Source organism: Nannobrachium achirus, assembly GCF_963921795.1.
Source record: "Nannobrachium achirus genome assembly, chromosome: 21".
NCBI lineage: Eukaryota > Metazoa > Chordata > Actinopteri > Myctophiformes > Myctophidae > Nannobrachium > Nannobrachium achirus.
Genome location: NC_137828.1, coordinates 56,622,695 through 56,638,683, shown reverse-complemented (window position 1 = coordinate 56,638,683; position 15,989 = coordinate 56,622,695). Strand labels below are relative to the sequence as shown.

The 15,989-nt window shown below is 46.0% G+C and overlaps 1 protein-coding gene across 1 annotated transcript in view; it reads right to left on the bottom strand.

Moving 5' to 3' along the window:
• The window catches only part of LOC308307265 (neuropilin-1a-like), a 118,664-nt gene extending 104,765 nt beyond the window's left edge, over positions 1 to 13,899 (bottom strand). The window contains exons 1-3 of the mRNA XM_080752444.1: positions 13,403 to 13,899; positions 11,511 to 11,959; positions 9,867 to 10,041 (exon numbers count right to left, since the gene is read on the bottom strand). Coding sequence (XP_080608570.1) covers positions 9,867 to 10,041; positions 11,511 to 11,733 — 398 coding nt within the window. The 5' untranslated portion in view covers positions 11,734 to 11,959; positions 13,403 to 13,899. The remainder of the gene's footprint in view (positions 1 to 9,866; positions 10,042 to 11,510; positions 11,960 to 13,402) is intronic.
• Between the last annotated feature and the right edge of the window lie 2,090 nt (positions 13,900 to 15,989).

Sequence of the window (15,989 nt, the reverse complement as noted above, 5' to 3'; positions counted from 1 at the left end):
TTCAGCCCAACCCCTCTTTGTTGTTTTACACACACACACACACACACACACACACACACACACACAAACGCACACGCTCGCACACACGCAAAACTGAAAGGAATTCAGCATCTCCTACATGGAAAAACAGCGAGCAGCAGAAACCTGTAGCTAATTATGTTATATGAGGCAGAGAGAGAGAGGGAACAGAGAGAGAGAGAGAGAGAGAGAGAGAGAGAGAGAGAGAGAGAGAGAGAGAGAGAGAGAGAGAGGGAGAGAGAGAGAGAGAGAAACAAACAGAGAGAGGGGTGAGTTGGCTCTCGTTGCCAATGTCTTCTGGAAACAGAAACACATAATTGAATTATAGCCTGAGCGTTTAATGCTTTTTCATCTGTGCTGGAAGGGGGGGAAAAAACCCAAACCTCCAGTATGAGTTTTTCTTACAGTCCATAGATGTGCGTCCAGATCCAGAGCAGGAGATTACCAAACACTGTCCTCTAATCATGCGCCATAGCTCGCGATTTCGGAGAGAGGGTGTCTGTTTCGTATAAAAACAGCAGGAGGCGGCGCGCAACCGAACTTCCCCGGGGCTGCGAAGGGCCACAGTAAAACCTCTTCACTGCAGGGGCGTCAACTGGGTATGGCAGGGGTATGCAGCTGCCATACCCTGGGTCCAGGGGGGGGAAATAAAAGTTACTTTTAAATATAAATCCATGAATGTCTCTTTGTCTATAACTACAAATGCTAAATTTAACAAAATGGTCACTTTAACAAGGTATTATAATTATATTCTCCACACTTCCCAGGTTCCGCAGGTCAGCTGCACAGGTGCAATGCATTATTGTTAATTGTGGCACGTTTACTAACATGCCAAGTTTAGCTGCACTTGAACAACCGTTCCAGGCTGCCATATCCAGCCCAAGAAACCGTAGAAACCTGTGTAAAAAACGGACAAAACTCTCTTTTTTTTAAGACATTGTGAAAATAGCCGATCTACATGCTCACAACGCCTCGCAGAGGCGTTGCGAGCATGTAGATCTGCTATTTTCACAATAGAACTGTGTTAGACAAAATGTAATGCCTCTTTTCCATGAGTACTCACATCTTTGCCATACCCTAGCTTTTGCTGAACTGACGCCACTGCTTCACTGCAACAGTAAAACGTATCCATATAGGGAAACTTGTACTGGAAAACGAGCACGTCGTCTCTCCCTCTGCCAGAGGCAGCGTAATGACACTCGATCCCTGCCCTGGCGAACACGAGCGAGGCTTACTCCCACTCGAAAGAAACACGAAACAAAACACGACGTGCGTGTTTTGTAGGGTTTCCAGAATCCCCCGCAGTGAGAGCCCTCACCCCGTGGTGTCATCCGGTTCTCCTCTTCCTTCGCTATACCTCATTATTTCCCCCCCTCCGTCCTCCTTCTCCTCCTCCTCTTCTTCTACTGTGAAGTAGGGATGGAAAGATAAGCGGTGTTATCGTTTATCGCGATAAAAAACACTCACGATAATCGTACCGCAGAGATTTACATTTATCGTGATATCGTCCTCCATCATGCACTGGGATCAATTCACCTTTTATTTGCAGAGCTGCATATCCGGTACCACTTAAACCCTCTATAATAATAGGTAAAAGGTACTTATAATATACGTACTTGATACAGTCTTTTTTCCACTCTCTATCAAATGTCTTTGCCAAAAGATAACCGATCTACAATCTACTTCTGTAGATCTGCTATTTTTGGGCAAATGTTCCGCAACAGTATAATGGATTTTGATTATCGCGATAATATCGTAAATCGCGATTTCTTTTGTCACAATAATCGTGATATGAAATTTTCATATCGTCCCATCTCTACTACTGTGAAGTGGATGGAGTTCCCCCTCCTGCTGTGCGGGACAGACCGAGAGGCTTGCCTGGCGGTTCGGGGATGCTCCGCGGCGCGCCGGGGAGGGGGGGGAGGGGGTGCGCACATGAATCAAAGAAGTGACAGAGCAGCAGGGAGGACGAGGCAGATGCCGCGACCGGAGAGGCTTTTCAATCAGACTGTCCTTCCAAAACGACGGCCAAGGTGAACACTCCACCGTTAGAGGGGGGGGGGGGGGGGGGGACCCTCCACCCGCCACTGGCGGGGCAGCCGCTCGCACACACGCACACACATATACACACGCGCACAGGTACAGGTACAATACTCACAGGTGTGTACCAATAGCAGGGACGTGCAGAGAACGTCAGAGAGGCAGGGGCTAACATTTCTAAAAAAAGGACCTTTTGGTGGAAATATCGAAAATAGCAGAGCTCTGAGCTTGGAGGTTGGCTATTTTCGGTGAGTGATACCACACTGAACTAAGCATAACCAAGTCAATACTGGAGATGTTCCAATTCTTTCAACATAAGATGCAGCATCTTAGTTCAGGAATAGTTGGACAAGGCAATTCTCTTGATAATGCTGCCTTCAGGTATGGCATGGAAAGGGGGCATCTGCATTTCTTTCACCATAGTAAAAACTGCATTCATGGTCTGGAGAGGGCACTTTTTACAGTTGGATAAAAGGGCAGGGGCTCAAGCCCCCTTAGATGTCTATGTGTGTGTGCACATGCCTGACCAATAGAGAACATCATTAACCATTGTGTTAGAGAGAGAGAGAGAGAGAGAGAGAGAGAGAGAGAGAGAGAACAGGGGACTGACAGAGATAAATTAGGGTTAACACCTAACTCATACTTCTTCGTCGAGCGGCCGCGTCACTCACCGAGAAGAACAGATTTTCGAGTGAAAAATGGGGCCACGAGTAGGTTTTCTGTCTGACACTGTTCTCTGTCTGTCTGGCTGTCTGGCCTGTTCTGCCCTCTGGCTCATAATGAAGGTGAACAACTCCCCAGGGGAACCTCTAATACACAGCCAGCCTACTTTCATTTGGGAAATGCTATTTACAGAGCTTACAGTGGGTCAACCTGTCTCATTACATTTATGGGAGCTTAGGATATCGTCTGACTATGTAAACATAGAATAGTCATCACAGGATAGGGATGGGACGATATGAAAATTTCATATCACGATTATCGTGAGAAAAGAAATCGCCATTTACGATATTATCGCGATAATCAAAATCCATTATCCTGGGGCGGAACATTTTCCAAAAAATAGCAGATCTACAAGCTCGTAGATCTTGTAGAAACGTCTTTGCCTGTAGCTTGTAGATCGGCTATTTTTTGGCAAAGACATTTGAAAGGGAGTGAGAAAATGACTGTATCAAGTACATATGTTATAAGTAGCCTACCTTTTACCAATTATAGAGGGTTTAAGTGGTACCGGATATGCAGCTCAGCAAATAAAAGGTGAATTGATCCCACTGCATGACGGACGACGATATCACAATATATTAAATCTCCATGATACGATTATCGTGAGTGTTTTTCATCACGATAAACGATAATATCGCTTATCGTCCCATCCCTAATTCCTCATTCAGAATAGTCACAGTCACAGTAAAGTTTTTTTCCCCCCACACTGAGCTAACAGAGTTCTGTATAATTGCGATGAAGAGCAAACTAATGTATTCAAAAATAGATTGCGCTTTGTGCCACCACTGACAAGCTTCTTTTTTCCCCTCCACTCCCCGAGGCACACTGTTTCAAAGTAATTTGGAGCGTACTTTGATTTTCATTGTTATGAACAGTGGGAACGGTTGCTTTGGAAAATGCAAGGTGCATCATTTCAGCTGGTTGGTTATTACCAAATCCTAGAGCACACACTTATTTTTGCCGCACCAGGCAATCACAGCACTTGAAGTAAGCACTGTTTATCTGACATGCACGGTACACGGGCAAGGAAGCGCACGGCAACAAACAGAATAATGTTCACTAAAGGCTGCAAGCATCTCCAACAATCCATGTCCCCCTATAGTCGGTCGCCAGAGATCACATTCCTTCCCATCTTCAAGGACCTCCACTGTCCAAAGGAGACAGAGAGAACATAAAAAAGCCCACTTGCATTCCTGCCTTATTTATTTTCTTCTCTGACAATGGTTGATGGACACACACATTGTTTGGTTCCTTGCCTGCGGTTGCCTCAAAGAGAGAGAGAGAGAGAGAGAGAGAGAGAGAGAGAGAGAGAGAGAGAGAGAGAGAGAGAGAGAGAGAGAGAGAAGCAACGGAGAGAGAAATAAGTGATCCGGGAGGGGAGAGAGTTATGGGGCCTTGCTCCCCTGCTGTGAAGCTCCACTGGAAGTGAGAATTCCCTCCACCGGTCCACCCCACCTTGTCGAATAGTGGCGTGTGAGGTATTAAAGTAATTAAGGAAAGTGGTAACTTTCCCCCTTAAAACCAGCCTCCCGTAGTGTATTTTCCTCTCGCTTCCAAGAAACAGGTGGCTCTCATTGTTTACTGTCACAGCGGGCGTATGAGTCAAAGATCCTACTGGGGATTCCACATAACAAAAGGGGCCAGTGTATGGGGGCGGGCAGGGGCGCACATCGCATATAGAAACCCGGGCATGGCTAAAAAAACTCCGTGCAGCTATACCCTCCCTCCCTAACTCCCAGTTGTTAGTCATCTCTGGACTCCAGACCTGGGCGAGGAGGAATGCCACGCACGGGGAGGCCAGGATGTGTATTGTCGTGGACCACAGTGGAGAATGTTTGCCTTCTCAGCAGGCCAGGCAGTTCTCTTTCGGGGGCAACTCAGCGGGGGGGGAGTTTGAGTGGCAGGGGGCTGGGAAGTGTGGAGGATTATGTGAGTGTGTGTATGTATTGGGGGTGGGTGGTGTGGGGCGGGTCGCAATTAAAGAAAAGGAAAAAGAGTAGGTTTTCCAAGCCTGGGAGTGAGGTTATGGACGGCTGTAGACAGGGTGGTTGACTTGTGAGGGACTGTCAGGCAGGGGGGGGGGGGGCTCTCCCTGACTTTCTCACTCACACAATGGGCCGCTTGAGAAGGCATTCCCCGAATATCTGCACCCCCCACCCCCCTCTCCCCTCGGCCCAACTAGCCACCACCACCATCGCCATGTCATCCCATCTCATCCACCCACCGCCCTTGGCTTCTCAGGACTGCACACAGGCCTTCACACTGGAATTCTGTGTTCTCTTAAGGGTCCAGTAAAGACTGTCCAGGCAGAGAGAAGAGAGAATGGATGGGGGTGGTGGGGTAGGGGTCTGGGAAGGAGTAGACATTCTCTTTCTCCTTCCATTTTTAACTCCTCTCTTTACAAAAAGGAAGAGAGAAAAAAAATCAGGCAGCTGTGAAGCAGCCTTGACTGGTTGTTAGACTGTGAGGGGTTTCAGTGTGTGTGTGTGTGTGTGCTCCTGGAAGGTTTTTTATTATTTTTTTTCTCCCTTGCTCTGGTCAGCAAATCCGAGGCCATCAATGATTCATGGCATTGTCAGGAGCACATCATACCCAGAAGAAAGACTCTAGGAGGGGAGCAGGCCATGATGAGGAGAGAGAGAGAAGCAGACAGTGGTGGAAAAAGTACTCCAATGTTTTACTTAGGCAAAAGTATCAACACTGCAATATAGAAACACTCTGTTACAAGTAAAAGTCCGGAATTCAAAATGTACTTGAGTAAAAGTATGAAAGTGTTCAGTGCATCAAAAGGTACTGTAAGTAAAAGTACAAAATGTTTGAAAATAGCAGATCTACAAGCTTGTTTCAAATTGCCTGGGCATAAAATCTGGCTAAAGTGGTTAATGTATGTTTTATAATATTATAATTTAGATCTGCAAAAGTAACTAGCAGCTAAAGTTTTCAAATAATTGTGTTGGAGTAAAAGTACAATATTTGGATCTGAGATGTAGTGGAGTAGAAGTAAAAGTATTGGAAAATGGAGATACTTCAGTAAAATGCAAATACCTCAAAATTGTACTTAAGTACAGTACTTAAGTAAATGTATTTAGATACTTTCCACCACCAGAGAGAAGATAGCAGCAATAGCACAACACAAAACATTCGCTGGCCTTCAAAGCACAGCCCGCCTGCCTGTCTTATACAATTAGATCGACTCACCCGTAAGTGAAACCTGTCCGTCACATGTTTAGTTTCAAATTCACCAAAAAGCTCCGACCCCCCCCTCCAGATGGCTGCAGGACTGTCACAGCCAGACAAGCTTGACAGCCCTTATCAGATCAGGGAGAGATCTCTCCGAGAGAGAGAGAGAGAGACAAAGTCATATACTGTAGTATATTGTCGTTGTCCGGTGGAAATCTCGTATGTTCAAAACCGTTTGTTTTGTATTTATCACTTTAGAAATGATTTAAACAGCCGATCTACAAGCACACAACGTGCTTGCGAGGCGTTGTGTGCTTGTAGATTGGCTGTTTTCACTACTTTTGTGCGACGGCCTTGTATGATGAGGCAGGGCTTTGCTTTGCGAAAGAATGTACAAATGTGAAACTTGGAGATACAAGGTTTCTGCCCGACAGTGACCACATACATTATGTTTATTCAAGTTCTCCGGGCTTAACTGCTCAGTGATTTCGGGAAAAACAAAATTCCCTTCAAACATTTGCTTTGACTTCACCTCAAACTGCATTAGCTAGGAGAACAGTGAGTGGGTGTGGGGGGGGGGGGGGGGGTCGCAGAGGTCTGGGCCCCACACTGCAAACTCCACTCCACTCCACTGTGCGAGTCTGCAGGCGGTGCGTGAAAGGCAAACACGCCGGGGCATTCAGAACGGTAGGGCTCACTTAGTCCTCCTTATCTCCTTGATGGAGTGGGGGGGGGGGTCCTCCTTCCCTTCGGCTCTCAGGATACAGCTCTCTGCACCTCCCCAAACAAACCTGTCCAGAGTGGGAGAGCGCACCATGCACGTGCAACAACAACACCGGTCCGGGGCGCAGCGGTCCGGCGCGGCTCTTAAGGCCTCACTTAAGGCCTGTTTTTCTTGTCGCAAAGCTCCCACTTTAGAGTGCTCCTTGTTTGGTCTGCTGATAACAACCATGTTGGGCGAACATGCGGAGCATGTGTGTTCCATTTGCCCGCTAATTAGATTGCATGGCGGCGCACTGAAGCATGCATTGTAGCCACCCACCCTCCACCCCCGCACCCACTCTACTCTACTAGCCCATCAAGATAAGGAATAAGGCCATTCCGGCCCTCAGCCGTTTCCATTATGTAAGGGGGCTGATGGCGCTCAGTGGCAATAACACCACGCTGCTGCTACCGCTGATGAGTTAAGCCATGGTAGATGATGGGCTAATCCACCCATCATAATCCAGTTACTTATGACATGTCTCGCTGGCCGTTAACCACATGCATGAACCAGCTATTCTGGGAGCTGAACATTCGGCGCAAAAATAGCAGTCCAAGTTCACAGAGCGTCCTCATACATGTAATATGATGGTGCTGTGAGCTTGTAGATCGGAAGAGATTAGGCGAACAGTTCAAGAAATGAGGGGGGCCGTGGATCAGGGACGTGCAGAGAATGTTAGAGAGGCAGGGGCTGAAACTTCTAAAAGGGCTTTTTGGTGAAAATATCGAAAATAGCAGACCTCCAAGCTCACTGTGAGCTTGGAGGTGGGCTATTTTTGGTACTTCATAACACACTAAACTAAGCATAAAAAGGCAATACTGGAGATGTGGTGTGGATTTCTGGACAGTGAGGGCTATTCTTTCAACATAAGATGCTGCATTCAAGTTCAGGAGAGTTTGGACATGGCAATTCTCTTGAATGCTGCCTTCGGGTATGGCATGGAAAGAGGGCATTTGCATTTAAAACTGCATTCCTGGTCTGGAGAGGGTACTTTTTACATGCCATGGATAGAGACCTGGGGGACCCCGGGCCAACGAAGTACACAGAGTTTAATAATGCAACGACCCTGCCACCCCCTCGGTTTACATTAAGCGACAATGTTTAAAACCCAGATGGGGGTGTTCACTTCACAGCACAATCTTCACCCTAAGTCCATGTGAAGCCTCGCGAGGTGAAACATAGTGAAGTGGAACTAAAGCGCCATGAAAACCACTCCATTACAACATTAAAATGAAACGCTACACCAGGGTAGGGAGGGGAGGGGGTGGAGGAGGGGGCCGGCCGGGTTAAAAAAGAAAGGCTCGAGGTCAACATGACCCCGTTTCCAGCACAATCTCTATTAGTGCGTTGTGGCCCCACATGAATCAGCGGAGACTTGATTACGTTTCACAGCCGTCTCCGCAGGTTAGTGTTAGTGTATCCTGTATCCGTATGCTTCATAAGCCGTGACCGCACCGTCGGCGTTCGCTCAGGCTGGCTCCGCGCCAAACATAATAAGCACATTTGGTTAGGAGAAGGAGTGAGAGAGAGAGAGAGAGAGAGAGAGAGAGAGAGAGGGAGAGAGAGAGAGAGACATGGAATCACGCAGTCATTCGCGCTCACATTACACAAACTTCACTCGCTAACACATTTATGAACAGCCAATTAACTAAGCAATCGCCACTGTGTAAATTCAGTGGCAGCTAAATGAGAGAGCAGAACTAATTTGCAAATGATACAGCAGCGCTGGATCGCAAAAAAAAGAAAAAAAAAACAGCTTTGTAAAGCAAAAAGCTACCACTTCTTTCAACCCGAAAAAAACACAGACACTGAAAACGAACCCGTCTACTACGTATGTGCCTCGGGTCAGGGACTCGATTCTTTAAAAACGTGCGTGTTTAGACACAGGAAATTCATTCTGGACTAATTTGATTAACAGAGGTAGTCTATTGTTACTCCATCCCTTCATCTCTCTCTCTCTCTCTTTCTGTCTCTCTCTCTCCCTCTGTCTCTCTCTGTCTCACCCTGAACCCAAGACAGCTTAACCGTCCCCTTGGCGATGATATCGGAGCCAGCAAGACGTGTCAACATTAAGGATCCACCCTCTAAGGCAGTGTGGCTTAGAGCCCAACCATAAATCTCAAGACAGGTTTAAAGAAAAGGTTAAAAAGTGCCATAGAAATCCGGGATAAGAAAGGATCCGTTTGCAAAATGCATACAGGAGGCATTCAAGGAGCACAAAGGGGGCGTAGGGCCGAGGTTTGGGTGGAGTGGCGATACAGTAACAGGATCCAGCAAAGTACTGTATTCTCCCTGATGGCCCTGGAGCATAAACACACAGCTGAGACAGCGCGGGGAAGGGATAACACAGACACTAGCATGGGCGCGCACACTCACAAGACACACGCGCCGCGCTCGCACACGCACGTACACACACACTTACACACACGTCATGCGCCGTGTGTCATCGGTGAGAGGCAGTCTGCCAGGTACTAATTCACCTCAAGGCACCACAGTGACACTGGCTCATCACATTACTGTCTGTCTCGTGTTTCATCGCTGCCTTGTCAGCCCCAGCATTGCAATCCGACCACGACAAGTGAACCGCTTAAGCCCTTGTTTGGGGCGAGACAGCTAGCTCACAGTTTAAGAGTCAATTAGGGACTGGTCCGGCTGACCGACTGACTGACCGACCGACCGACTGACCAACTGGCTGGCTCTGAGACGAAACTACCACTGGTTCAGTATATAGTGAATACCCTGGTGTTTTTCAATGGCTACGCTCTTGAAGCACTAATCAGTAGCCTTCTTCAAGACCACTCTGTAAAAGCACAGCAACCAAAAAGCACAGCAAACCCCCCATGATGATATCATGCCACAAAGACGGGGAAAAGACATTCCTTTTGTCATATGTAGGCCTTATGTAGAGAGCTGACTCAATATCCAATAATCCAACAATAAGTCCACGGCCGCTAGATGGCGCGGTTTCACGCACAATACGCATGTATGAGGAGCAGGGGAGAGAGAGAGAGAGAGAGAGAGAGGAGAGAGAGAGAGAGAGAGAGAGAGAGAGAGAGAGAGAGAGAGAGAGAGAGAGAGAGAGAGAGAGAGAGGAGAGAGAGAGAGAGAGAGAGAGAGAGAGAGAGAAGGGTCGTCTACTCACTTGCACTCCCGGTCCTCGAGATCAAAATGCGGGTTGAAGTTGATTAGGATCCGCTGGTGAGGACCAGGCGCTGTTATCACCCACACGCATCTCTGTGAGGGGAAATATGACACCGGGTAGCCGGGCGACGTCAGGTAGTTTGCGTTTGTGATTCTGATGTTGTCTCCACATTTGTCTGCGGGAGAGAGAGAGAAAGTGAAAGCCCTGTTTTAGAAAATAATGGATAATGGATTTTTTTTTTTCTTTTTGGGGGGCTGTGCTTTGCCAACACAAACCGCCCGCTACAGGTCTACGTTTCCATTTAGAACAGAATATCTTTCAATATTACAACATGATATTATCGAATTTTCCACAATTGTGCAATAAAAACTCTGTGTTCTTTGCCTGTCACCACTCACCTCGAATACCAAAGGTTGTTTTCACAGTGGCCTACTGAGCTGAACATTATTTGTGAAAGATTAAAAATGAGTCCAAGTCAAAACACATGCCTCCCAAAATCGTAAAATAGCCAAGATATCTGGGCTGGCCTGCCCTGTCTTCCTGTCCTAATAATCCATGACTCTGGACTTTAATGAATGGGCCAACAGTAACACTGAGTTAACGGAATTAACTTTGTACATGGATAGGGCTACCGGCTACGTTCAACAAAACTCCCGGCCTAGCCTATAGTTTTCACTGGCTGACCTAATCATAAGGTTTTAGAACTAGGCCTACAAGGATGAAAAACACATTTAATAGGATATAAGACATATGAGCCTTTTATTTATGTGCCAGTAGCCTATTAATAGAGAAAAATCCATAAAAACAAGTTCGCCAGTATATTGACTAATAAGTTAAAACACATTGGGAAAGCAACTTTAAAGTTCTCTCGGCCACTGGAGGACAGTTAACTGCCCCATAAAGGAGAGAATGAGAAAACAGCTAGGCCTACATTCAGTTAAGATGTATGGCCCAAATTATGCAAAGGTAGCCTATAGGTGGAAAAGCAATTGAAGCTCAAAATTGTGACACTTTTTCGTTTTTGCTGAGACCATGGGGTTTATTATTATGGCCTATAATGCTGCTTCTCAAACTACCCTGCATTAGGCCTACAACATTTAAAGATTTTGTTTTAATGAACCACCCAGGCTACCGATTCCCCCCCCAAAATGACATTAATCTTCATTTGTGCGCCCTGGTCATGCTTTCTGATTAAAGCACACCATCTGCCGTATACGCAAAGTACTTCCAATTCAAATAAATTGGTCAATTAAGTGCATTGAGATTACTTTTTTCCCTTTATGAATGAGCTCGTTTCACGGATGATAGTGGAAACGAAACTACTTTTGTAAAGATAATGTCATCATCCGCGCAAGGAACAGGGAAGTAGCTATAGATGTAGTCCTTTTTATGAACTCTTTCACAACACAAACAGAGACCAAACAGAAGACCTATTGAGGGCTGCGAACTTGTGGTAGAATTGTAGCCTAAAGGTGAAGATCAGCAACAGATACAGCAACAGATATGATATATATATATATATATATATATATATATATATATATATATATATATATATATATATATATATATATATATATATATATATATATATATGCTACACACACTATCCATATAGGTCTATAAGTCAATCTTGACACTTACCGTTTGCTCTGGCAACGAAGAAGATTCCCATTAAAAGGATAAAGACTAATCCACAATACATCCTTGTTTCGTAACAAAAATAAAAATTACGAGGGGGAAACGAAATAAAAAATCCTCGAAGTTTTTTTTTCTGTTTCTGTTTGTTTGGCAGCTTTTCCTTCCTTCTTGTTTCTATAAACCTCGGCGTATCATCCGGCGAACAAATAAAGCAGAAGCGGTGCATGTGTCAAGTCTTGGAATTGGGGGTCTGAAAAAGGCGTCTCAAGTCGCTTCTTGCATCCTGTCATTCAGCTCCTGTTTCCCCTCTCCAGTAGTGCTGTTGTTGGTGCCATATCCTCCCAAAAGAAGTCCTTCCACAAAAATGTAACAAAAAATAATATAGGCCTCCGTTCTTGTTATTCCGTTTAAAATGATGACCACCAGGCCGGCAGACAGAGGTAATCCTTTAGCTGTTAATGGAAAAGGGAGAACAAGATTGGTTATTTTTCAACAAACGAGATGATTGGATCATTCGTCTTTATTATGCTGCTCCTCTCTTTCTTTGCCCGATTAAAAAAAAAAAAACCCTGACAACTGACAAGCCAACATCTGGCTATGGACTGACTGACTGAGACTGACTGGCATTGCCCTTAACACAGGCTTTAAGGCAAAGAGGAGAGAAAGATACACCCCCCAAAATGACTGCGACCACTCTGCCTCCTCAGGCCGTGCAGTCTGCAGGCTCTGGTCTCTGGTCTGTTCACTGACTGACTCTGCTCCGTGGAGCTGGAATCTCACAGGACTGTTCTGATTGGCTTGATGTCAAATAGCCAACCTATATGGCAGTGGTGTAAAGTAACCAAGTACATTTACTTAAGTAGCCTACAGCAACTTAAGTACAATTTTGAGGTATTTTTGAGGTATTTCCCATTTCCAATACTTTTGCTTCTACTCCACTACAGCTCGGATCCAAACATTGTACTCTTTTACTCCACTACATTCATTTGAAAAGCCCTATTTTATATACCTAGGGCTATTTGAAAATAGCCGATCAAGCTCACAGGCTATATCCGATCTACAAAGCTCACAAGCTGTAAATGTAGGCCTATTTGGAGCGGAGTCTGGAACGAGCACTCACTGTCTCTCACTCAGTCACTCAGCACTCGCCTCTCTCTCGCTCTCACCTACGGCATTTCTTCCCCGTCTTCAGTGTATCTCTCTCTCTCTCTCTCTCTCTCTCTCTCTCTCTCTCTCTCTCTCTCTCTCTCTCTCTCTCTCTCAAAGAAAATACAGATATGAAGTAGCCTATGCTATGCTGCTCCTATGAGAGAAGTTATGTTGCTCCTATATTAGCCTATACAGCTGCAGGGGTTTCTGTCTCTTGTGTGTCATAACAGCTATACCTAGACATCCCGATGGTTAAACCTGACGTCGCAGGAGTAGGCCTATAAATTGTATAAAATGCCACTCAGAGACAATTTGGTGAAATCAATAAAAAGTGTAATTCCATAGTATAGGAGGCTAGTTGGTCAACCAAGGCTGCCCCGGTGGGTCACTCACAGCACAAAGGGACCTTCTGGGTTCCACCTATTATGTGTCAATCTGCACATCACAAACGCTCGACTGCATAGCAGGCTACACAAGAACCAAATTAAATATAAACACGTTAAAATGTGTATATTGTCTGGGTTGCAGAGGCTATATAGGCATTATTAAGGCTATTTATTTAACAACGTCAGGCTCGTCAGCGACATCATATTGCTTTCTAACAAAAAAACGATAGGCAAGCGTCAGTGAAATTAAAATCCATCATTTGATTTTGACAGTAATATGCCTAATGTCTGTGCGCACAGCATGCAGCATTGATCGCTTCAGCCCACGCACAACTAGACAACATAAACTGCAATGATCACCTGCGTCTTGGCGACTCACACAGACCCAGCATCCAGGCTGTGAGCGAAGCGCTTTCCAACATTATGCGTGTTCGTTCAGATATCCTTTGGTGGGTTAGACATTGACTACTGTTTTATATTTGTCTTCCCCCAGAGCCTAAAAAAGCTTAGTATCCAGGTATCCCCCGGTTCCCCCCCTTCTTACGCCGGGGCAAGTGGTCGCACAGTCCGGTACGGCGGTACCGGGCTACCGGCTCCTCGCACAGACGATGCCCCCAGACTGGCTCTTGTTCTCCGCGCTTAGACCGCTCCGCTCTCCGCTTATCTCCTCTTCTCTCGCCCGCTATTGTCGCCAGTTGAGACCCGACCCTGGCTGGCTTAAATAGCCTAATGAATAATAATAATTCAAAATAAAATCAGACGTTGAGAAAATAGTCGCTCCCAAAAGGTCGAAGCTGGGCGAAAGGATCAAACCGGTTAAAAAAAAAAAAGTCCTTGTCCGATTTGTAGAAGTTTTTATTCCCAGGGTCTCTCTCTCCGTCTCCGCTCCGCGCGTCACCGCTCTCTGCTGCTCCGGTAATGGAAATGCGGGGCTCAGAGTCTCCGGCGGCGCTGACTCGATCAGTCACACGCCCCCTTTACCAGGGGTTGCCTCTGCAATCGAGATGCACATTCTAGTAGCCTACTGACTCCGACTGCCCGGACTGTCTCACTCACTGACAGTGGTGTAGCGTGTGTGTGTGTGTGTGTGTGTGTGTGTGTGTGTGTGTGTGTGTGTGTGTGTGTGTGTGTGTGTGTGTGTGTGTGTGTGTGTGTGCGTGTGTGCGTGTGTGTGTGTGTGTGCCCTTTATTAGGAATCGGAAAGTTAACATTAGAGACAGCGCAGCAGGCTAAGTGCAGACATCCACTGTGTGTCTCTGCGACTGGCTAAAAGCCATCTTGTATCAGCTCGTTTGTTATCTACTAATATAGCCGAAGTTACAGTTTTATCTCTATGGTTCCTTTGCTAAATGGACTCCCATCGCACCCCCCAAATCGATGACATTTCGCTGCAAATGTGGTTCGAGTAGGATAGATCATAGATTGTGGGGGGACCCCTTGTTGTTCATAATATTAGCCTAGCCTATCAGCATGCATTATTTTTATGTTTAAACGTGAACATCAATCATGCCATCTTTCATCATTCATTGAAACACATCCAACCCTCCACCACAGTTAAAATACGCAAGGATGGATGGAGTCAGTGAATACAGCTTTTTGTTTGACTACTGAAGAGCTTTCTCGGATCCTATCATGGCCAGCAGCAAGCACGCAGGTGACACAGTGGAGGAACCAGTGAACCTTATAGTGACAGTGCCTCGTTTGAGGGTCGTCTGACAGACAGACTCACAGACACACGGTGAAGCTTCGTTTATCAGATTGCAGAGTGGCCACCAGCCCACCACACTCCGACAGGCTGCAGACTGCAGTCTCAACAGAAGCTCGTTTGTACTGAGCTTGACCACAGTAACCCCCCGGGGCTCGAGGGTCCCGTCCAGTGTAGAGGCGAGGTTACGTCCAGTGTAGAGGAGCTCTCTCTCTCTCCGCCCTGTAGGGGGGTGTCTGAGCCATGCAGCGAGCAGCAGCGTCTGAGACCCAGACGGAGTCTATGCAGCTGCTGCGCTGCCGCGAGGAGTGGAGTATTAGGCCTATAGGCTATATTTCTTTAGACATGTAGATTGATTGATTGCAAAAAAAGAAAGGCACAGGAAAAGGCCTATAATATAGTTCAATACAAGGTCTGCTAAGGATTTTTAAACCCCCAAAAAGCTTCGTATGTCTTGTTTCCATTGGGGTCCTTTGTACTCAATTCATCTAAATTAATTCAAATAATAATATTATTAATAATGATAACAATATATAGCTTTGATGATAATACCACTACTATTACTAATATTAACAACGATAAAAGGTCCTAATATTAATACTAATTATTACCAGTAAGACGCCTAAGGGCGAAAAGCGACCTCGCCATCTGTCTTGGCCATCTGTCTTGGCTATATATGGATTCTGTTAGTGTGGTTTTTCTATCAGGGCATCATCTGGGATACAATCCCTTTTATGCCCATATATGGAGATCCCTAACAGAATCCCTTTTAAGCCCATATATGGAGATCACTGCTCTGTGTATCTGACATCACTATGATGTCACCACAGTGCCACACCACTGTGATGTCACCTGTTTATGCCCATATATGGAGATCCCTGCTCTGAGTATCTGACATCACTGTGATGTCACCTGTGATGTCACAGTGATGTGTCAGGGGAACCACAGTGTCAGGCGTTACCCGAACGGGTACGGTCAAGCTGCACCGGTTCTGACAGTAAACTGCGACCTACGGTCGCAATGATGATGATGATGATGATGATGAAGATGATGTTATTTTTACAAATAATTGTAATATAAAACATGTGGCAAAACATCAAGCTGGTCCCATAGCCTACTTGAACCCACTTACTGCCAGGGTCCACAAGGTGCCGCTAGAGTGCCAGACATTTCTGCATAGGCCTTCGCTCTAACTTCCGTCTACACAGGCAGAAGTGGCTTAGGCTTTCACTGCAAACACTG